Raw genomic sequence first — 24,131 nt, forward strand, 5'->3', positions numbered from 1 at the left:
GAGAGTGCCCTCTCATTCTCCCTACCTTGGAGAGGGTGTACAACCTGTCTTTATCTACTAAGTCTATCCCCTTCAGTACTTTGAATGTTTCGATCATGTCTCCTCTCAATCTCCTCTGTTCAAGGGAGAAGAGGCCCAGTTTCTCTAATCTTTGGCTGTACGGAAGCTCCTCCAACCCCTTAACCATCAGTTGTTTTCATTTTAAAGTATATGGGGACAGACTTAAAGATCTCAAGATATATGCTTAGGAAGAAAGTTGGGAAAGGGAAGATATGATATAGACATTTAAATACCTCCACAGCATAAAAGCACAGGAGGCAAGTCGTCTCCTCTTTCAGTTGAAAGTAAAGAATGAAGTAGCCTTGTGGTTAGAACAGCAGGCTGTTAACCAGAGAATCATTTAGGGTTCCTTTAATCAAGCAGTGGTAGAGGATTTTACTGAGGACCGGTGAGGTAAATGCTCCAACTCTCATTCAATTCCTATGAGTGTCAGAGCATTTATTTCGCTGGCCTGCAGTAAAACGCTCTACCGCTGCTTGATAAAAAGAGCCCTTAACCCTTCATTGACACATGTATAGGAAAATATCTACTGTACCTGAATATAATTCATTTTAACTACAACTGGAAGGATATGAGCTAATTTTTTTTTTTTTTTAAAAGTTACTAGATGCATGAAAAGGTCTCCTGGGGCAAGCACATAGGATCTCCAAGAAAGAGGAGAAGATAGTAGATGGTAGGGATGGACAGACTGGATAGGCCATATAGTCTTTATTTACCATTATTTTATGTATTTCTGTGTTAATTCAATGATGTGTTCTTTGTTTTATATCCGTCTTCTAACTCTCTCTCTCTCTATCATGCAGGTTGACTGCTTTGAGTAAATATTATTTTGAGGTACTGCATAAGCAGAATGATGAAGGCATGGACCATGTGGAAGTAGCGGTAAGTCTGAATGGTAGGGACCATTTCATATAGGATATGACTTCATAAAGGCCACTAACTTAATTTAAATTGAATTTGAGTTTATATCCTACATAGCCTTTACAGTTTGAAGTGTAGTACAACAGTGAATTAATGAAATATATACATGATATTAACAACAATTAAAGAGAATGAACATCCAATGCTACATAAAAATTATATAACTATTGTAAATACAAAATATAAAATTGTGCAAGAGTAAATTAAAAAAAATAAAAATATGGAGGGGCATTTTTGATATGACGTCTAACTCCAAGTTTAGGCATTTTAGGAAGTGTGTCCAAGAATCAGGTTGAGAAAATGGCCATTTTAAAAACGGCAAAATGTCTATTTTTTATTTTTTTTTAAATCAAAAATGACCATTTCTAGTTGTGTTTGCCCTTAGTGCATCTCTCTTTTTTGACCATTATCAAAAAAATAAATGTCCAAAACAAAAATGCACAAAACATGCCATTGAGATTTAGGAAAAGCCATCATTTTTAGTAGACTAGCCACTCAGACATCTCTGCAGAGCAGTAGGGTACCTTAGGGGGCACTCTAGTGAACGTCACATAAAAAAGCCCAGGTACACATCTCACCATAACCCCCTTATATTTTATGGTGAGCCCTCCAAAACCCATCCAAAATCTACTGGACTCAACTGTATACCACACCAATAGCTCTTATACCACCATAAGTGTAGTAGTCAGAGTGGAGCATGGGCCTGAGTCCCATCTCTATGGTTGACTGCACTACCCACTAGGAAACTCCAGGAACCGGCTTGCTGCTCTACTAAGACTGGCCATAACATCTGAAGCTATCATACAGAAATGAGCCGCAAAATCTCTTAAACTGAAACCTCAATAAATTAACCAACTTTATTGCCTTACTTGATTACTTTGCATGGACTTTAATCCATGAGAGTTTGTCCAAGGTTGTGACAGGTTATAGCTAAGTTAAATCAGCCTTCCAATATTACCCAAAAGCCAAATTTTAAGATTATTTTTGGAAATGATACAGCTAGTCTCCAATCAGAGATATATTAGGGATAGGAAGAAGTGCAAAAGTGGCATTGTGCAATAAATGATTCACAAATATAGATATTCAAAAGCAAGCACAATGAAACTTACAGACATCAACAATTATATTATCCCCCTCCCACTTGATATACAATTAAAGTAAGATCTTAATGAAACAATTAATAAAAACCTAAATCAAATTTCAATTCTTCTTCCTTCTCCCCCCTCCCCCAGAAATGTCCTCCTACCGCCAAGATGTACCAACAGCACCATTAACTGTTGGTTACTGGCTGTGTAGTAATGCCAGATGTCCTCCCTCCTTACCACCTCTGTGATGTGCCCAGGCTCAGCCAGCCCTAGTATGTAGGAGATCCCAACCTTTTTAATGGACTTGCAACTTCTTTGTATATACAATAAAACCTTGGTTTGCGAACATAATTTGTTCCGAAACCCTGCTTGTAATCCAAAACACTCGTATATCAAAGCGAATTTCCCCATAAGAAATAATGGAAACTCAGACGATTCGTTCCACAACCCAAAAACTTTAATACAAAATACTGTATGTGTTCGTATTGCAAGACCTCACTCGTTTAGAACAGTCACTAGACTCCCGCAGCTTCAGAGAGAGAAGAACCATCGGCTCAGTTGTGATGATGTGACGTGTGTATACTGTATGTACTCGTATTGCAAGACTTTGCTTGTTTAGAACAGTCACGACACTCCCGCAGCATCATACAGAGAAGAAGAACCATCGGCTCAGTTGTGATGATGTGACGCGTGTATACTGTATGTGCTTGTATTGCAAGACATTGCTTGTATATCAAGTTAAAATTTAATCAAATGTTTTGCTTGTCTTGCAAAACACTTGCAAACCAAGTTACTTGCAATCCAAGGTTTTACTGTAATCTCCAAATTCTAACACGATAAAAAGTGTGCTAAATCATAAATCAGTAAATTTCAGTCTTTGCCTGTGTTGGTTATTCTATTACAAAGAAGACAAACAGGAGAAACTGCCTTCACAGCAGTGAGGGGCATGAAAACAACAACAAAGGAGACCAGATAGTTCTCAATCCTTTTATTTTAAAGCACACTCAACATGATTGTGTTTCGGCCCAAGAGGGCTTGCCTCAGGAGTCTTGTTATTAAATGATAAAACCCTAGATGTATTAATCCAGATGTCCAAGTATTGCAATAAATTCTCTTTATAAACCACCAAAGTGATGGCTGGCAACGAGTACAGCGAAATCACATAGGACTGAAAATGAAATGCAAAATAATAATGTTAAATGTTAACACAGCTTGAAATTCAAATATATCTTGAATTTGTTGCCAAACTGCATTCCAAAATGTTTTAACAGCAACACATCCAAATAGCAGGATACAAGGTGCCTACACCTGACTTACAAGTCCAGCAGAAGTCTGAACTATTTGCAGACATCTTGGAAACTTTGTAAGGTGTCCAATATGCCCGATTCACAACATAGAATAATGATTGGATAATAGAAGCAGAAGAAACAAGTCTACATACTTTACCCCCTAAAATTCTCCAAATCTCATCATCTATGCTTTCTCCAAAATTATGTTCCCACAACTGTTGCAATACAGCACAAGCATTTGCTGTCTTGAACCCGAAATATTAGCATAAATCCTAATCTTATAACTTGTTCTTACTAGACAATGCTTCAACTGCATCCACTGGAAAAAATGTTCGGATTCCAAGTGAAACTCTACGCACAAATTCTCAAATGATTTGAAGTCGCTGCCTTGAACTAACTAGCTTATAAACCAAATCCCTCTTTGCTGCCATTCTGTCCAATTAAGGACCAACCCTTGAATTTTAATTTCTAGATTACAGATACATATTCATATACAGGCCATAATAAGCCTAAGTCCCTTAAAATAGACCTCAACACAGAAGGTACAGTCTGTAAGATCAGAGACTGTGGTGCCACATGTTCAATTTGTGCAGTTAAAGACCACACATGGGAAGCAGATCCACCATCTCTCTCTCCAACAGCCTCCTGTCACTGCTGTTAGGGCTTCTTTTTTTTAATGGCACAGATGTTGTGTGTGTGTTAACATGCACAATATGCCTTATAAAAAAAGACACCCCCCCCCCGCACTGATGGCCCTCCCCAATGACCCCCGCCATGAACCAGCACCATGACACCCCCCCCCATGGCAGTGAAAATGGCAGGAGGGATGCCTACTCCTGCCTGGCCAAATACCCCCACACCATGCCCCCACTTGGGTCCTGGGCCCCAGTGCCACTGACCCCCCTTCCCAACCATTCCCTATCCCCTCCCCTTCCTCCCCCCCAAAAAGGCAGGAGCAATGCCCACTCCCTCCTGCCACTAGATGCTTCCCTCCAGCTCCCAGTGTCTAGAAAAGGTACAGGGAGGAGGGTTGGGGAGAAGGGGTGGGATTCAGGGAACATATGGTGGCAGGAGGGAATGGGCATCCTTCCTGCCAATTTTCTTTTATGGGGATGTATTCCCGGTGCTGCATTCATCAGGGGTCATTGGGGAGATCTGTCATCGGCGGTGGGGGACTTTTTTTCTTTTTTAATGGGATAGATATTTTGCATGTTAGTGCATCAATCGCTTGGCTACTTTGCATGGGGTTTTAGCTAATTTGCATGGTCATATCTGAAGATGGGCAATTGAGGGAAAAAACACAAGGTTTTGTGCATTGGAATGGGTAATAGCAATCGTCGCTAAAGCTGTGAAAACAGGTTTAGATTATTGACTTTAGTGCATCTAGCCCTTAGACTTTCATGGGGCCAATTGCTTCTAGCGATAGTGAATCCTTTCATATGAATATAACCCATGCAGTAATTGTATTTTAGGTTGTATCTATTAATAAATAATTTTCAAATATAAAAAATTTTATTCTTGTATAGGCTGTGGTGACCATATGTGGGTAAATCCTCTCTGTTGTTTAGGTTGTGGCTTTCTTGATCTATACAAGGATTTGCTTTTGCTTTATTTACATTTTGTAATTTTTCTGACAATGTTTTGAGGTTAGCTCAGCCATAATTGATTTGTTCTAAGGCTGTGTCTAGTTATGATTAATGTTTCTTCTTAGAATACTGTTATTTTCTTCTTTGTTTTTGGATTAATTGAAACAATGGTGGACCTCACTAATAGTTCTGCAGCCAAAAAAGGAGGTTAAAAAGAGGTGTAAGTTGTAGTCTTATCATTAAATATTTGTTAGCCCTATAAATCTATCACCCTCAACTACTCTTTTAGTGTTCATTTGACTAATACCATCTTTTCTCAACAGATTAACTGATTTCTATCTTACTTATGTGTTTTATTCAATTATTTTCCAGTGGAGACTGACAAGTCCTGGAATGAAGTTCTCAGTGATAGATTCCAAGTTCATCTCTCTGTTCTGCAGTAAGCATCTCTACTTTAGGGTTTGAACCTTGTACAAAAGAGTAGGAGCCATAAAAGGCCAAGAGAAAATTCAAATTATACTCTCTTCAGTAGATCTTAAAATTTGTGTACAAACTATAGAATAGTTAAAAAGATTTTGCTAACCACTCTCCAGATTTGCTCTAGGGATAATTTTGGAACCAGTTCTACAGAGAAAAAGAGAAAATTTTAGACTTCTGCCTTCACATTCTCCACTGCTTCTGTAGCCAAGAAACATTTGTTTGGGAGTGGAGGACTAGCTAGCTCTGTGTGTAAAACAGAGAATTCTGGTGAAGCTTGAAGAATGGTCTGAATGGCAGCAAAGATGTAATGCTAAGAAATGCAAGGTCATGCATTTGGGCTGCAAAAACCCAAGTGACTGGTACACCGCTATCTAAAATTGAATATGGCTAAAACAGAGCTGTTCATCTTCCTGCCAAAACCCACCTCTCCGCTTCCCTCATTCTCCATCTCTGTGGACAACACTCTCATCCTTCCTGTTTTGTCTGCTCGTAGTCTCGAGGTCATCTTTGACTCCTCTCTCTCCTTCACTGCCTAAATACAACATATCACTAAAACCTGCCGCTTCTTCCTCTATAATATTACCAAAATCCAACCCTTCCTCTCTGCGCACACTACCAAAACACTTATCCATGCCCTCATCACCTTGCGCTTAGAATACTGCAGCTTGCTAGTCTCGGGCCTTCTGCTTAGCCATCTCCAATCCATCCAGAATTCATCTGCACGACTCATATTCTGGAAGAGCTTCTTCACTCAAGTTTCCCCTCTCCTAAAGTCGCTTCATTGGTTTCCCACCCATTTCCAAATACAATTCAAACTCCTCTCACTTACGTACAAATGCAGTCACTCAGCTGCCCCTCACTATCTCTCTTCACTTATTCTAGTTGCACATCCAAATTTGTTATTAGCACACAAATTAGCATTTATGAGTTATAAGGTCAGTTGTGCACATTATCAAACAACAGTATGTAACATTTTTTTTTTGTTGTTCCTGGATAAGGGGCTCATAAAAAAAAAAAAAAAAAAAAAAGTCTAAAAAGTGGCCTAATCAAGAAGTGGCCTAATCAAGAAGTGGACGATCAAAAAGCCTGATCATCCAAGTACTCATAACCAAAGCTGGTTTTAGACATATCTAAAACAAGCTAAGGTCTTTCCGCTGCCTCTAAACACATTGAGCGAAAAGGGGCATTTTTAGAGGAGGGGAAAGGGCGGGAGGTGGGCCGACCTAGACATAGGCGTACAGCAGGTATAACCAAAACTTTAGGCAGGTTGCCTAGTCGGCACTTATACATTTTGATTTAAACCAAGTCAAAACATGTATAAGTGTCGAAAAAGGGACCGCTGAGCTAATGGCGGCTGCCGCAATCAGCTCAGCGGCCTGGCAACCTACCCACCCCCCGCTGCAACCATCGCAGCAGGAGAGATGGATCATCTCCCCTGCTGTGATGGCGATCACCCCTCTACCCGAACTGGAACGACCCCTGGCAGGAGATATGCCCAATCTCTCCTGCCGCGGTTGGGCAGTTCGGGTAGAAGGGTGATCACCATCGCAGCAGGAGAGATAGGCAGTCTCTCCTGCTGCGATCCATCACCCCCCCCAAACAAGATCTAGCAGAAGGGAGCTCAACCCCTCCTGCCCCAGCGACACCCCCCCACCTGACAACGATTCGGGCAGGCGGAAGACCAAGCCCTCCTGCCCCAGTGACCCCCCCCGACTCAATCCGGGCAGGAGGGACCCAAGCCCTCCTGCCCCGGAGACCCCCCTACCCCCCACCCCCACTAAGATACGGGTAGGAGGTATCCCAAACCCTCCTGCCCCGATGCAGTTCCCCCATGACTGGCCCCCCAAACCCACGATCGGCCTGCCGAACACTCCCCCCACCCACCAACCTGCGAGACTCCCCCGCTGACCCTGCAACACCCCCCACCCCCCTTACCTTAAAAAAAAGTTTGCCGGACGGATGGATCCCAAGCCCGTCCATCCGGCAGGCCCACCATCCTCAGAATGGCAGGCCCTAGGGCCTGATTGGCCCAGGCGCTTCAAGGCCCGCCCATGGGCGGAGCCTTAGGTACATGGGCCCAACCCATGAGTGTTACAGATCATTTTGCTTATAGGTAACTCTCCCATTATGTTGCTTCCTTGCCCAGGGAGTCCCTGCATCTGGCTTTTCTTGTCGCGTTGCAGGATTTCTTTTTTGATGTTAATCAGTCTCTCATTATCATCACCGGCTGGTAGCTCTGCAGCCATGGAGAGACTATCAACAGCTCTTGTCCCTGTGGACTTGGGACGTGGGTTGCTGCCTTGGGAGGCGACTTTGTCTCCGCTAGTGCAGCAGATCCCCCAGGTGGTGCAGAGCTCCAGGAATGCCAATTTTGGGTTCTTCATAGGGGTTATATTTCCCAGAAACAGGCCTTCCACTTTGGGTGTGCCACTACCCTTATTTGTCTGAAATACCGCCGGGTTGATAAGAATCTAAGAATTGCTGCTGCTGGGTCAGACCAGTGGTCCATCATGTCCAGCATCCACTCATGCGGTGGCCCTTAGGTCAAAGACTAGTGCCCTGAGTCTAGCCTTATCTGAGTACATTCTGGTTCAGCAGGAACTTGTCTAACTTTGTCTTGAATCACTGGAAGGTGTTTCCCCCTATAACAGCCTCCGGAAGAGCGATCCAGTTTTCTGCCACTCTCTGGGTGAAGAAGAACTTCCTTACGTTTATACGGAATCTATCCCCTTTTAACTTTAGAGAGTGCCCTCTCGTTCTCTCTACCTTGGAGAGGGTGAATAACCTGTCTTTATCTACTATGTCTTTTCCCTTTATTATCTTGAATGTTTCGATCAAGTCCCTTCTCAGTCTCCTCTTTTCAAGGGAGAAGAGGCCCAGTTTCTGTAATCTCTCACTGTACGGCAACTCCTCCTCTCCCTTAATCATTTTAGTCGCTCTTCTCTGGACCCTCTCGAGTATTATCATGTCCCAGTACAGCAGCATGATAACCTTCTCCAATCTGTTTGTGATTCCCTTCGTAATCATTCCTGGCATTCTGTTCGCCCTTTTTGCCGCCGCCGCTCAATTCGCAGACAGCTTCATTGGCTTGTCGACCAATATTCTCAAGTCTCTTTCCTGGGGGGTTGCTCCAAGTACTGCACCAGACATCCTGTATTCGTGTATAAGATTTTTCTTACCGATATGCATCACCTTACACTTATCCACGTTAAACTTCATTTGCCATGTTGCGGTTCATTTCTCGAGCATGTTTATGTCACATTGCAAGTCTTCGCAATTCTTCTGCATTGTCACTACTCTGAATAACTTTGTATCATCTGCAAATTTAATCACCTCGCTCATCGTACCAATTTCCAGGTCATTTATAAATATGTTGAAGAGCTCGGATCCAAGCACCGAACCCTGCGGCACTCCACTCGTGACACTTTTCCAGTCCAAGTATTGTCCATTTACCCTCACTCTCTGTTTCTTATCCGCCAACCAGTTTTTAATCCACGTGAGCATTTCACCCTCAATTCCATGGCTCACAATTTTTCGAAGTAGTTGTTCATGCGGGACCTTGTCGAACGCCTTCTGAAAATCCAGATATACAATGTCAATCGGGTCAACCTTGTCTATCTGCCTGTTTACTCCCTCAAAGAAGTGCAGCAAATTCGTCAAGCAAGATCTTCCTTTGCTGAAGCCGTGCTGGCTGGTCCTCATCAGATCGTGTCTGTCAAGGTGATCAATGATGCAACCCTTTATCAGCACCTCTACCATCTTTCCCGGTCTGTAGTTTCCCGGTTCTCCCCTCGAACCTTTCTTGAAGATCGGCGTAACATTCGCCACTTTCCAGTCTTCTGGAATCCTTCCTGATTTGATCAACAGATTGGCTATTAGTTGGAGCAGTTCAGCTATAGCTCCTATCAGTTCCTTGATTACCCTCGGATGGATGCTATCCGGTCCTGGGGATTCATCGATTTTAAGCCTATCAATCTGCCTGCATACCTCTACTTGACTGACCATCAACCCTGTCAGTTTCTTGTCTTCGTTTCCTACGTATAGCCTGTCGGCCTGCTGGTATGTTGTGTAAAAAAAAATGCAAAAGATGAAAAAAAAATGTGTTTAGTTTGTCAGCAATGGCTTTGTACTCCTTTAGCACTCCCTTTATTCTATGGTCATCCAACAGCCCCACCACTTCCTTCACGGGTCGTTTCCCCTTAATATATCGAAAAAACGGCTTGAAGTTTTTTGTCTCCTTGACTCTTTTTTCCTCGTCTCTTTTGGCCCCTCTTACCGCCTTATAGTGCCTGCTTTTATTTTTTTGTGCTTTTTCCAGTTAGCGCATGGGCCATCTGGGAGGGCTCTCTGCAGGGAATAGTTTACTTATCCGCAAGGGATATATAGTGGGGAAGAAGTACATTATGAATCATTGGCTTCAGGACTCCTTACCCACCATTTGGGAATGGCACAATAAATTCCATCTTTTAATGTTGTGGGAATCTTTGTGAGCTCGACATCAGAGTAAGATTTTCTTGTCCGTCTGGGCATCTTATTTAGATACTCTACCCCTTCTGATCAAAACTCAAGTTGTTAATAAGTTACAGAAGCCAGTGGTGCCCTTATAGTTAGTTGGAGGGGGGGTTGGGGGGGAGAGAGGTGGGAGTTGTGTGTGTGGGGTTCCAGTAGGGTCTGGACTGGACTCTGATTGTCTTATCCGGTTCCATTTGTTAGCTGTTCTTTGTTTGATGACCATTGGAAAATACTGTATCTGCTGGTTTGTTTGCATCTTGCCTTTTCTAATAAACTGTTTTTTGGGGGAAATTCCGTTAATGTGTGACAATGGGTAGATTCAACTTAGTAAATAGAGCTCTTACACTTTGAGTGATATGTCAGTGAAATACCTACTGTAATTCATCTTGATTTTAACTAACAATGAAAAATAGTGTGCTAAATAACAAAATGAAAAAATATAAAACACAAATTCACTCCGTTCTCATTATTCACAGTAGCATGGTGCCTGAAAATGTTTGCGAACCATGAAATCACAAATAATGAAACATTGAGTCTATGGGAAAATAGAGGTTAGGTTCTAGCAATAAGCATTGTGTCTCAAAATCAAGGAAAGTGTTCAGTGGGAAAATAGGGTTAGGTTCCCGCATGGAATAGCATTTCAAGTACCTGAAATTCACTCTTCGGCCATATCTGGAAACAAATCGTACATCGTGAACACATGAATAACAAGAGTGAACTGTGCAATCATAATTATCATTGTAATCGAGCAGCCAGCCATATACTTTCTGGTGTCTGCATGAATGAAATCAACATTGACAAAGAAACCTTTTCTATTCATTGTTTCCCTTCTCTTCTTGCTTTTCTCAATTCTCTTTCTACTTTTCTTAACCCTTCTCCACGCTGTCGTCATGCCACCTTCACTTGCCTGCTCCACCTTCTCTTTGCCACCTTTTCTCCTCCATTTCTCAGATGAAGAGCTTTTGAAGATGAATGAAATTAAGCATATCCCACTGACCATGGCCTGCTACGAGAGACCATGCATTGTGAAATCTGCAGACAAACATTATTCTATTGAAATGTTGAGACCTGACCCTCGTGACACATTGTATAAAGGTAAGAAAGTCCCCCTAACTTTAGATTGCATTACCTCTATTGCAGGGGTTCTTCACCTTTTTGTTTCCATACACCATTAATTGTTCATTGAAATCCTCATACCCCTTCTTAAACCATGTGTCCACTAGTGACTACCGATAGCTACATATGTCACTAACTGTTAGCTGCTACTAATTCAAACTGCTAACGTTGCTAAAATTATAGTAGTACATAGTTATACAGTGGTACCTCGGTTTACGAGTGCACTGGTTTGCGAGTGTTTTGCAAGACGAGCAAAACATTAGCAAAATTGGCGCCTCGGAAACCGAGCGTGGCTCGATTTACGAGCACCTCCCCCCCCCCCCCGCGATCTGGCACCCTCCCCCACCCCCCCGCGATCTGGCACCCTCTCCCCGCAATCCGGCACCCCCCGCCATGATTGGGCACCCCCCCTCCGCTTCTTACTATCTTCTGGGCCTGGGCATCGGCACCGGCATATCCTGTGGTTTGGTGCCGGTGCCTGAAGATCTGCCTCCTCTTCTTGCTGGGCCTGCGAGTTCACGTTCTCTCCGATGTGAATTCGCAGGCCTTGAGCATGCGCAGATGCTCAAGGCCCAGCAAGAAGAGGAGGCAGATCTTCAGGCACCGGCACCAAAGCACAGGACATGCCGGTGCCAGTGCCCAGGCTCAGATAACGGTAAGAAGCGGCGGGGGGTGCCCAATAGCGGCAGGGGGGGTGCCGAATCACGGGGGGGGGAGGGTGCCGGATCGTAGGGGTGGCCTTCAGGAGGAGCAATGCTGGTTCTCGTGGGGGGGGGAACATATCAAAGCGAGTTTCCATTATTTCCTATGGGGAAACTCGCTTTGATAAACGAGCATTTTGGATTACAAGCATGCTCCTGGAACCGATTATGCTCGTAATCCAGGTACCACTGTACTACCAATAACTGTCCTAATAACTCTAGAACAGTGATTCCCAAACCTGGTCCTAGAGGCACCCCTGCCAGTCATGTTTTCAGGATATCCACAGTGAATATTAATGAGAGAGATCTTCATGCACTTCCTCCACTGCATGAGGACTGTTAAAAATTGCAGGAAGACCTTAGGAAATTGGAGTACTGGGCATCCAAATGGCAGATGAAATGTAATGGGGACAAATGCAAAGTGATGCACATCAGGAAGAATAACCCAAATCATAGTTACCTTATGCTAGGATCCACCTTATGAGTCAGCACCCAAGAAAAATATCTGGATGTCATTGTAGACACTACACTGAAATCTTCTGACCAGTGTACGGCTGTGGCAAAAAAAAGCAAACATGGTGTTAAGAATTATTAGAAAAGGGATGGTAAATAAGACTAAGAATATTATGTCTCTGTATCGCTCTGTGGTGTGATCTCATCTTTAGTATTTCACACATTTGTGGTCATTGTATCTCACAAATGAATTAGAAAAGGTTCATTGAAGAGTGACCCAAATGATAAAGGGGATGGAGCTCCTCTTATATGAGAAAACATTAAAGAGGTTGGGGCTCTTCAGCTTGGAAAAGAGACAGCTTGGGGGGTGGGTATTTTTTCACTCAAAATAGTTAAGCTCTAGAACTCATTACCAGGGGAAGTAATCACAGCAGTTTGTATAGCTGAGTTTTAAAAAAGGTTTGGACAGGTTCCTGGAGGAAAAGTCCATAGTCTGCTATTGAGACAGACATGGGGGAAGCCACTGCTTACCCTGTATTGGTAGCATGGAATATTGCTACTATTTGGGTTTCTGCCAGGTACTTGTGTCCAAGACCCGTTGGTCTGACCCAATACAGCCATTCTTATGTTCTTAAAAATATATTTCTTCTCTGGCTTCTCTAACTTCAGAGCATGTAGGAATAATTAGAACTGTGACAGAATCAGAGAAGTGCCAAGAGAAGGCCAGAGACTGATTAGCATCTGTGACTGCAGAGGAGACAGGTACTATTCAGAAGATTAAGTGAATCAAGCACACATCTATCCACATTTACTGTTTCTGTAAATAAATTAATTATTAGTAGTTCCCTTTTATTCCATGTCACTAAGGGGCAAGTTTCAGAATTGTATGGGCAAATGCCATGAATATTATTACCTGTGATTTACCCCAGTTCTCAATGAGAACATATATTCATACTTCCCATGAAAACTGACTGGAAAGTATCCATTGCGATCTGTATTTGCTGTATTTTACAGACACAATTTTCAACCACAATAACTTTAATAGTTTTGAAAAAAAAAAATTTTTAATGCAAATTGTAGTGGCTCTCCCTCCACTTAACACCACCTCTTGAAAAATACCTTGAAAACGTTTATGATGTGGAATTTTTACTTCCAGGGTGGACTATTTTCAAAAGCTCCTTTATCCCCTTTTTATCAAGTTGCACTAGAGGTTTTTTGCATGGGCCAGTGAGATAAGTGCTCCCATAATAATAGGAATTCTATGAGCACCAGAGCATTTACCGCGCCGGCTCGTGTTAAAAATCTCTAGCGCAGTTTGATAAAAAGGGATTTTTTTTTTTTTTTTTTTTTTGATCAGCTAACCTGAAGGTTCATCATTGCTCGGGAGTATAACTCTGAGATGCCAGTCACTCTTATCATTAAAACACAAAACAACTCTATGATGTCAATATAGAAAACCACCTGAACTCTAACATCAAGAGAAAAAAAATTGGTTTATGAAAGTTCGAAATCCATTTTTAGCTACAAAGACTTGAGAAGAGCCACTTTTAACTAGGTGTAAACAAGAGATGACTTTGTTCTTTATGATCCTGCTAGGTGTTTGTGTCCCATATTATCCTCAGGATACTGAACTTGACCTATCATTGGCGTTTCCTATGTTAACTGGATGTCCAAGCAAGTTCCAAAATAGTAGTTAGAATAGAAGGAGATTTGGAGCCTTTAGTAGGAAACCCCAGCAGCAGTGATCAGTCTGATATAATCAGGACTGAAGAGTAAAAAAGGTCAGGATAACCAAAATTATGAAAGTGATGCTTTTTTTATTGGACTGAGTTACTACATTTTTTTGACTAGCTTCTGGGAAAAAAAATACAAGTGAATCACAAATTCCTTAACAGTGGTTGCATAAAGGAGGAGAGATAAACACACATGAAATTTGTCTCCCCACCGGCCAGAGGGTGCAAATATAAGAGACACCATCAACAACTGCTATCATATCAAGCAGCCATATGGGGTAAAGACCTAGGAAAACTAATCGCGCACACAAACAACTATGAAGAATTCAGGAAACACCTAAAAACCTACCTATTCCTGAAATACCTAGGTAACGAACCGGAACATCAACCCCCCTCGTAACATCACCACATACCTGAACTGCAATCACTAAATATGAACACTCTATTCAACTTATGGAACATTTCTACTTCTGTTTAAACAACTTGGCACTTCCTGGCCATGCAACACACAAACTGACGTTAACATAATTAATGTTATCAGATGTACACTGCAATATTCTTTAATTCGTTGTACGGGATATTCACTGTTATACTCTTCAATTCGCTGTATGTAAAGTTTCTCTTTATTTTTATTGTATTTTCAGTTTCTTGTATTGTAAACAGTTTCTTTTATTGTAAACCGCCTAGAAGTCGCAAGATTGTTGGCGGTATATAAAAAATTAAAAAAAATTAAAAAAATAAAGTTATAAACGGGAGGGAGGGAGGATGACAATTGCAAGTAGGCCATCAAATAAATGTAAATTATTTTATTTATGTATTAAAATTCTTTAACCACCTTTATCAAGAGATTTACCTAAATATCACAGCAACCACAGTGATATGCCAGGATTAAAAAGAGTGCAGCTTGTGAAAGAGCTGAAATCTTTCTTAGTATCTGTCTTTCTCTTTCAGTGCCACTGATTAGCAAGAACCGCCTACGGAAAATTCTGCCCGAGTGCCGCTACCAACCCAGCTACCTTGTCAAAGGCTATCCTCTGCAGCGTTACCAGGGACTCCAGTTTGTAAGTCTATCCTTTGAGAAATGCTGCAATCTCCTGCAGTTCTATTCCAGAAATTCTTATAATTAGGGATGCAAATTTTATTATGACCATTGTATGTGATTAAAGGGTTCATAGTCATTCACGCGCGAGACTTCAGCACGCCGACAATTCGGAGCAAGACACCAACACGCCGCCTAAAAAGTGACTTTTAAAGAGCTCCGATGCAGGGTGTGAGTGGGGAACCCCCAGTTTACTTCATACTCTTCGCGCTGCCGTTGGGGGGGGGGGTTGGAACCCTTCATTATAGAGTAAACTTAACTTTTTCCTGATTTTTTAGGAAAAAGTTAAGTTTTCTCTATAATGTGGGGGGTTGCACCCCCCCACACCTCCCCCCCAACAGCAGCGCGAACAGTCTGAAGTAATTCCCCCCTACACCCCCCGTCGGAGCTCTTTAAAAGTCACTTTTTAGGCGGCGCACTGGCGTCTTGCGACGAATTGTCAGCGCTGCAATGTCGGCGCGCTGAAGTCTCTCGCGCTTTTGTCCCATCACCGATTAAAGCAATGCGAGCATCACAAGTTGGAGAAAAAAAGAATGGAAACTGCAGTGGTGATGTACATGACGCCAACATAAAAAACATAAAACAGGATCCAAGATGGCGACTGTATAGGTTGTCTGTGTGTTTGCTCCTGACAACCTCCTCAAAGTAGTGTTTGTTATTAGTACTTTTCAAATTACTTACTGAGGATGCCGAAGCGGAGAGGGAGAAGCGTCGCTGGGGCCTTGCGGCGCTCCGGAACTCCCGCGGTCAATGGCATAGAGGAGCTTATCCGGCGCATGCAGGGCATGTCGGCAGAAACAGGGCTGACCCCGCTGGAGACGCTGCAAGGGAACGGCACGCAGCAGATCTCCTTGGGGCTTGGGACAACATTCAGCCCTGAAACAAGAGCACTGCCTCCGAACTCTCGAACGACCAGTTACCCGAGGGAGGGGGAGCTTCCGGAAGTCTGAGAGCCTCCTCCCCCAGAGGCAGTAGAGATTGATCCGAGGAATGGAGATTCAGGCTCCCAGCTTTTGCTGGGGAACTTGAGTATGGAGTTTGAGGCCCTAACAGCTGCAGGAGCGGGTTTAGCACAGCCTGAACTGCAGCTGGAAGACTTGCCAGTGGGTGAGCATAAAACTTTACATTTACAATTTCCTCAGCCTGTTAAACCCCAGGAGATAACGTTGGACGCTCTATGGGGCTTGGTAGCTACCATTCCAAAAACTATAGCCTCTTAACTTAACCAAGTGGAAGGAAAATTTAAAGAGCATGATAAGGAAATCACAGAATTGCAGAAAATTACCACTGACTTCAAATCACAGATTGAAACTCAACAACAAAACATTAAATCCTCTAAAGCAATACAGGACGCACTAATTAAGGACAATACCAACAAAAGAAGGAAGCTTGAATCTCTTGAAAATTTTTCAAAAAGTAATAATCTTAGATTAATTAATTTTCCTAAGATTCCTACAGTAACTCCCAGAGATAAGCTTAAATGTTATTTAGTAGAAATACTTGAAATTCCTGAATCTTCTATTCCACCGTTCACACAGGCTTATTATTTGCCTGTTAAAGAGTCTAGTGATCAAAAGAATCCTCAGGAAGCTAATAAAGAAGTGATTCAAGAACCATTGGATATATCAGCCTTATTAGAGTCCTCAGATAGGGAAGTAGCCATTCCGGTGTCAGGTCAAAAGCGCGCCGGGACAAAGGCATGCACAGACAATTGAGCGCAGTGCGGAGGTGCGTGCCGCTCTAAATTACTATTTTTAGGGCTCTGACGGGGGGGCATGGGGGGGAACCCCCCACTTTACTTAATAGACATCACGCCGCATTGTGGAGGCGTTGTGGGGGGTTTGGGGGGTTGTAACCCCCCACATTTTACTGAAAACTTCACTTTTTCCCCTGTTTTTAGGGAAAAAGTTAAGTTTACAGTAAAATGTGGAGGGTTACAACCCCCCAAACCCCCCATAACGCCGGCGTGATGTCTATTAAGTAAAGTGGGGGGGTTCCCCCCACGACCCCCCATCGGAGCCCTAAAAACAGTAATTTAGAGCGGCACGCGCCTCCGCGCTGCGCTCAATTGTCCGGGCGCACCTTTGTCTTTCGCGCCGTTGTCTATGAACCAGCCATTCCGGCTACTTTGCTTCTTTCAGTTGCTCTTACATTGGATAAAACATAGCTATTGAAGTTATATTTTAAAAATAAACACAAAGAATTTTTGGGACTTAAAGTTCAAATGTTTCCTGACTTAGCCAGGGACACACAGAGGCGAAGAAAGGAATTTTTATTGTTAAGACCAGCAATTACTGCCCTGGGAGCTACCTTTTTTCTTCGATATCTTTGTAAATGTATCGTTCATTATAAGTTACATAAATTTGTTTTCTTTGAACCCTCACAACTGACAACATTCCTGTCTCTGTCAAGACTGGAGAAAGCTCATGATGAATAGATGGCTGCCTTATTACAGTTCCACCTATAACTGGGTTTTTTTCTTTCAATTGATTACTTTAAATTCCGTTTAATTCAATTCTTGGATCTAATATGAGGACTTGAGCGAGATTTTAAGATAGAATTTAATTTCTTTTTGGAATTTGAATTATGTTGGATGTTCTTTTTCTACTTCTTGAATCTTGCTTTCTGTACAAGTTTAAACTTGATTGATTATAAATGAAAATTTATAAATAAAGATTTAAAAAAAACAACCAAAAAACCATAAAACAGTTTGTTTCCAAAAGGACTGATAGGACTGGACCCGACACGGACTGTGTTTCGGAGAAACACTCCTTCCTCAGAAGTCCTAATGTGAATAAATGAAGAGTACTGTAAAGATATATGTATAAATGACTCTGGTGACAGCAAAAAGTTATGGATACTGGAAAAATAAAACATTAGTGTTCAAGGATATAATGTAATGGTCGACATTATATAAATTAATATTTTTATTAATATTTAAGGTGATGCGATATAGAGCGTGATAATTAACACTATGTGAAATTTTTTTATTTTTTTTTTTAATTCTTTATTCATTTTCAAATTTACAATAAGTGTGACAATATGTCCAAACAAATTAACAATAAATATATCACTTAATAATCATCACAGGGACTTAGCAAACACAAGATATGGAGGGCCATGTATGTCAATGCACACAGTTTAGGCAACAAAATTCTAGAATTGGAGGCTGAAATAAGGAATGCCGACCTAGATGTGGTGGCAATATCTGAAACTTGGTTCACGGACTCACATGGGTGGGATATGGCTATACCTGGCTACAATCTACTTCGTCAGGACAGAGAGGGCAGGTTAGGAGGGGGGGTAGCTCTATACATTAAAGAGGACATCAAAACCACCAGGATCACAGATGTCAAGTACACCGGGGAGTCCCTCTGGGTAAACCAGGCAAGAGGCAGAGAAAAATGCCTGTATCTAGGTGTGGTATACAGACCCCCAAGACAACTGGAAGACATGGACGCAGAATTAATTGAAGACATAGAGAATATCACTCTACGAGGAGAAGCTGTACTGCTAGGGGACTTCAATATGCCTGATGCAGACTGGAACTCATTTTCAGCGACAACCAGCGGTAGCAGGAGGCTCTTAACCTCCATAAAGGGAGCACGTCTCAAACAAATGGTAACGGAGCCCACTAGGGCCCAGGCGATCCTCGACCTGGTACTCACCAACAGGGAAAGCGTCTCAGAGGTCTCAGTAGGAGATACGCTAGCCTCCAACGACCACAACATAGTATGGTTCAACCTTAGGAAAGGCTTCCCTAGATCAAACACGAAAACAAAGGTACTCAATTTCCAGGGCACAGACTTCGCTCGCATGGGAGATTTCGTCCATCGGACGCTGCAGGACCAAGCGGAGACCGATGATGTAGAAGCTAAGTGTTTAACACTGAAATCAACCATACATGAAGCAACTAGCCGCTTCATAAAATCAGTAAATAAACGACAAAGAAACAATAAACCCCAATGGTTCACCGCGGAGATCTCGCACCTCATTAAGGAGCAGAAAAAAGCGTTTCTCTCCTACAAGCGCACGGAGAAAAGAGAGGCAAAAGTAGAATATAGGACCAGGTCTACAGCGGTCAAAATGGCAGTTAGGGAGGCAAAACTTCGAGTGGAAGAAATTCTGGCAAAAAACATTAAAAGGGGGACAAATCCTTCTTCAGGTATATTAGTGACAGAAAAAGGAACACAGGCAGGATAGTACGCCTTAGAAGACCGGACGGAAGTTACGTGGAAGCAGATTCCGATAAAGCCGAACTACTGAATGAATACTTCTGCTCAGTCTTCACCTGTGAGGCACCGGGACACGGTCCGCAGTTGAAGGCAACACAAAGCACAGAAGACCCGTTTCAGAATTTTGAGTTCACACCAGGTGAAGTTTACAGTGAACTGGCAAGACTCAAGGTGAACAAAGCCATGGGACCAGACAATTTGCACCCAAGAGTGCTCAGAGAATTGAGCGATGTCCTGGCGAAATCGTTGGCTGAGCTATTCAATCTCTCCCTAAGTAAGGGGAAAGTTCCCCTGGACTGGAAATTAGCTAATGTCGTTCCTCTACATAAAAAGGGTTGCAGGGCAGAGGCTGCGAATTATAGACCGGTGAGTCTCACATCAATAGTGTGCAAACTCATGGAAACACTAATTAAAAGCAAATTGGACACAATCTTGAATGAAGGGATCTTCGGGATCCCAGTCAGCATGGATTCACCAAGGGTAGGTCCTGCCAATCCAATCTCATCAGCTTCTTTGACTGGGTAACAAGAAAGTTGGACTTGGGAGAGTCTTTGGACGTCGTGTACCTGGACTTCAGTAAAGCTTTTGACAGTGTCCCACACCGCAGGCTGCTAAGCAAGATGGAATCGATGGGGTTAGGAGAGACACTAACTGCATGGGTCAATGATTGGCTGAGTGGCAGACTTCAGAGGGTGGTGGTTAATGGTACCTTCTCTAAAACATCGGAGGTGACCAGTGGAGTGCCGCAGGGCTCGGTCCTGGGTCCACTCCTTTTCAACATATTCATAGGGGATCTGACTCAAGGGCTTCAAGGTAAAATAACACTATTCGCCGATGACGCCAAACTATGTAATATAGTAAGTGAATGCAGTTTACAGAATTATATGGCGCAGGACCTGCTTACATTGGAAAGTTGGTCCTCAACCTGGCAGCTAGGCTTCAATGCTAAAAAATGTAAGGTCATGCACCTCGGAAGCGGAAATCCATGCAGGACGTACTTCTTGAACGGAGAACTTTAACTAGGACTTCAGCAGAACGAGATTTAGGAGTAATCATCAGTGCAGACATGAAAACTGCCAATTAAGTGGAGAAGGCTTCATCTAAGGCAAGGCAGATATTGGGTTGTATCAATAGAAGTTTCATCAGCCGAAAGCCTGAAGTCATAATGCCGTTGGCCATGGTGAGACCTCATCTGGAGTACTGTGTGCAATTCTAGAGGCCACATTACAGTAAAGATGTGCGCAGAATTGAATCGGTTCAACGGACGGCCACCAGGATGATCTCGGGGCTCAAGGGTCTCTCGTACGAAGAGAGACTGAACAAATTGCAGCTCTACACTCTTGAGGAACGTAGGGAGAGGGGAGACATGATCGAAACATTTAAGTACCTCACGGGACGTGTTGAAGTGGAAGATGATATTTTCTTTCTCAAGGGACCCTCGGCCACAAGAGGGCACCCGCTCATACTCAGGGGCGGAAAATTTCATGGCAACGCCAGAAAGTATTTCTTCACAGAGAGAGTGGTCCTGGACCTGTTGGGCCGCCGCGTGAGCGGACTGCTGGGCGCGATGGACCTCGGGTCTGACCCAGCGGAGGCATTTCTTATGTTCTTATGTTCTTATTGGAACAAGCTTCCAGTGCAGGTGATCGAGGCAGACAGCGTGCCAGACTTTAAGAATAAATGGGATACCCATGTGGGATCCCTACGAGGGTCAAGATAAGGAAATTGGGTCATTAGGGCATAGACAGGGGGTGGGTAAGCAGAGTGGGCAGACTTGATGGGCTGTAGCCCTTTTCTGCCGTCATCTTCTATGTTTCTATGTTTCTAATGTTACAAATGATATGCTCTTATCTCCCACCCTTTCTTATCATATAATCAATACCTTATACAATATGTAACAATAAATTTACCCTCCCCTCCCCCCCCCCTTCACAATTGAACTTGTAAATTTAAGGGGAAAAAAAATAAAATAAAATGTCATCTAATCAGTACAATACTTTGTAAATGGCTCCCACACATCTTGAAATTTCCTGAAACATTCCCGCTGTATTGCAATAAATCTCACCATTTTATAAACATGACATAAGGAATTCCACCAGAAATTATAATTTAATCTACTCCAATTTTTCCAATTATATGTAATTTGTTGAATGGCATCCCCAGTCATTATAAGTAATAATTTGTTATTATTTATAGAAATCTGACTTTTTGCTCTCATTGCCATACCAAATAGCACAGTATCATATGATAATGCCACTAGGTTAAAAATTAATGTTTAATCCGGCCTAATATTTGGAATTTAAAATAAAAGAATGCAAGTGATAGTGAGCATCAACATGAAATTAATAGATATGTGGACCTAATGGTGAAAGTGATGGGGTTTGTGTAAGATAAGCGCCAAGAGCCAAATGTGGGATGCAGAAAAAAAAAAGAGTGTAACATGTTTATAAAAATACATACCTAACACTTAACCAGAACAGTGTGACCTTGTGGTTAACAATTGAATAGAAACTGGAAACAGCTAGAACAAATATGTATTTCGCAAACAAAGAAAATAAGGTTTAGTTGAAAACAGTGTATATGTGAATGAGCATTGACACTCAAAACAAATTAGAAAAAAGTAAGCAAGAGTATCAGGATCAAAATGATGAAATGCAGCTAAAAAGAAATTGAAAAAAATAAAATAAAATAAAAAGGAGCTAGGCAGACATATAGTGATAGCTAAAAGTCAGCCTGTGTATAACGTATAATAGAGACAGTTACAGTGAAGCTTTAAAATAACAGGAAAATAGCCTTGTGACGATTTAGTGTGTAATGATATACTTAATCGCATTATGACATTTGAAATCAACTTATAGTGCAGTGCAGACCAAAGGAAAGACAATAAGAAAGGAATCAAAAGGATAGGGGGTAAAAAAAAGGACGTGATACCGTAAGGAAACCTGTGGTATTAAAGTGGGGTTTGTAAGGCATAATAAAGCTTAGAGAATGAATGAATCAAACAGACTACTATATTATAAATAACAGTTGTAAAAAAGGATTCAGTGAAATAAAAAGAAAAATAAGGGCATTGAACTTACCGGTGTTAACCGTTAATACTCCAACGCGATGCAAGGCCGAAAGGCTAAGGGAAGAACGCCACAGGAAAACAGTATTTAAAAGAAAGGAAGGGATGTGTGATGATGTCAAAAGAGTACCAGACCTCGATATGGGAACCACAAAGTATTAAAAACTTAAAGGAACTAAAAAGGACACTAGTTTTTGAAAAGCGGTATGGAAAAAAATAATGATAATAATAATGGCTAAAGAAAAAAGAATAAGAAATGAACAAAGATAGTGAGGCTTATTAATGGAGAGCAGTAAGGCTAGACCTTAGTTTTCATTTTTTGCAGACTCAATAGAGAAATTCATGAATAAAATGTATTATTTTCTCTCTTGATTCTTGACTTGAATCTGTTCAGCGTTTCCCTAGCTGTGTAAACAGCCTCATATTCTCTGTACTGTACACTGAACAATGACCTGTACTCTGACCTTTAGCATTCAAATAAAACTGCAAAAAAGATACTTAGGGATCCTTTTACAAAGGTGCACTAGCTTTTTTAACGCAAGCACCGGATTAGCACGTGCTAGCCGAAAATCTACCGCCTGCTCAAAAGGAGGCGGTAGCGTCAATTTATCATGCGCTATTCCGCGCGTTAGGGCCCTAGCGTGGCTTTGTAAAAGGAGCCCTTAATGAGCTCTATGTTTTAGTGCAGTTTATAGTGTTCTCTCAGAAATTTATTCCTTTGATTTTGGACTTGCAGCTTAGTCAGAATCAGCTTTCATTGGGCTATGGTGTCATGAAGACACCTTATGTAGTCCAGATCATGCAAGTGAAAATTTTCAACCATTCGAACAGTGCATGGACTCGCCTGTAAGAAGTGATGCACAGAAGGAAGAATAATCCAAATCATAGTTACCTTATGCTAGGATCCACCTTATGAGTTAGCACCCAAGAAAAATATCTGGATGGCATTGAAGACACTACACTGAAATCTTCTGACCAGTTTACGGCTGTGGCAAAAAAACCCCAAAAAAATGCATGCCTTGTTGCAAACCATTTACTTTTTTGTTGTTGTTTTCAATTTGAGAACAAAAGTTCAAATTTCTGACACCCAACCAGTGGACATACATTTTGACATGGGCTTTCAAATGATATTTCATTTATGAAAACTGATGTATTGTTAGAGCCCAAAACATACCTCCAACCTGTTCCCTTACAATTTAGACAAACTGCAGAATAAAATGCCACAATTCTGAGTTTTGAAAATCGCAACTTAGACTATCTGCTGATTTTGTGGTGCATCTGAGACGTTTTTATCTTTTGAAATTAGTGCCATAATACAATAAAAAGCAATGAGATGAATTATGCAGGCTCAAGCAACCAAGTCATGAGACCAGATTTGAAATGTATCACTGAGAGATCTAAATTGAGAGAATATCACAACTGATCCCATAACATTGGAGCCAAGCAAGAGAAAACCATGTCACAAAAACATATAATCCAATAATCCTTCAAGATGGAATAAATACTTTTGCACTACTAGAAAGAAGAATTCTAATAAGAAGTAATCTTGCTAAATATGGAGGTTGGCTATTATAATAGACCTTATGGCAGTGGGCCTGTTCAAAATTCCAGCACCCTTATGGCTGGTGAGGACCCCAACCTCCATCAGCTGAAGATGTCCTCTGGTGGCCTGATCAAGTGAATTCCATATCTGCTACAGGTGGCAAAGCTTTCAACCCTTTGCTGCCATAACAACCCACACTTTGCATGCAAAAGTGGAAACTGAATGTGTGCAAGAGAGGAGAGCTGGCTTTA

At 42.0% G+C, this 24,131-nt stretch overlaps 1 protein-coding gene across 1 annotated transcript in view; it reads left to right on the plus strand.

Moving 5' to 3' along the window:
- Positions 1 to 24,131, plus strand: part of B4GALNT3 (beta-1,4-N-acetyl-galactosaminyltransferase 3) — a 251,193-nt gene that overhangs the window by 125,623 nt on the left and 101,439 nt on the right. The window contains exons 9-12 of the mRNA XM_033951856.1: positions 864 to 942; positions 5,314 to 5,380; positions 10,885 to 11,028; positions 14,888 to 14,997. Of these exons, the coding sequence (XP_033807747.1) occupies positions 864 to 942; positions 5,314 to 5,380; positions 10,885 to 11,028; positions 14,888 to 14,997 (400 nt within the window). The remainder of the gene's footprint in view (positions 1 to 863; positions 943 to 5,313; positions 5,381 to 10,884; positions 11,029 to 14,887; positions 14,998 to 24,131) is intronic.

This window comes from Geotrypetes seraphini, chromosome 7 (genome assembly GCF_902459505.1).
Source record: "Geotrypetes seraphini chromosome 7, aGeoSer1.1, whole genome shotgun sequence".
Lineage (NCBI taxonomy): Eukaryota > Metazoa > Chordata > Amphibia > Gymnophiona > Dermophiidae > Geotrypetes > Geotrypetes seraphini.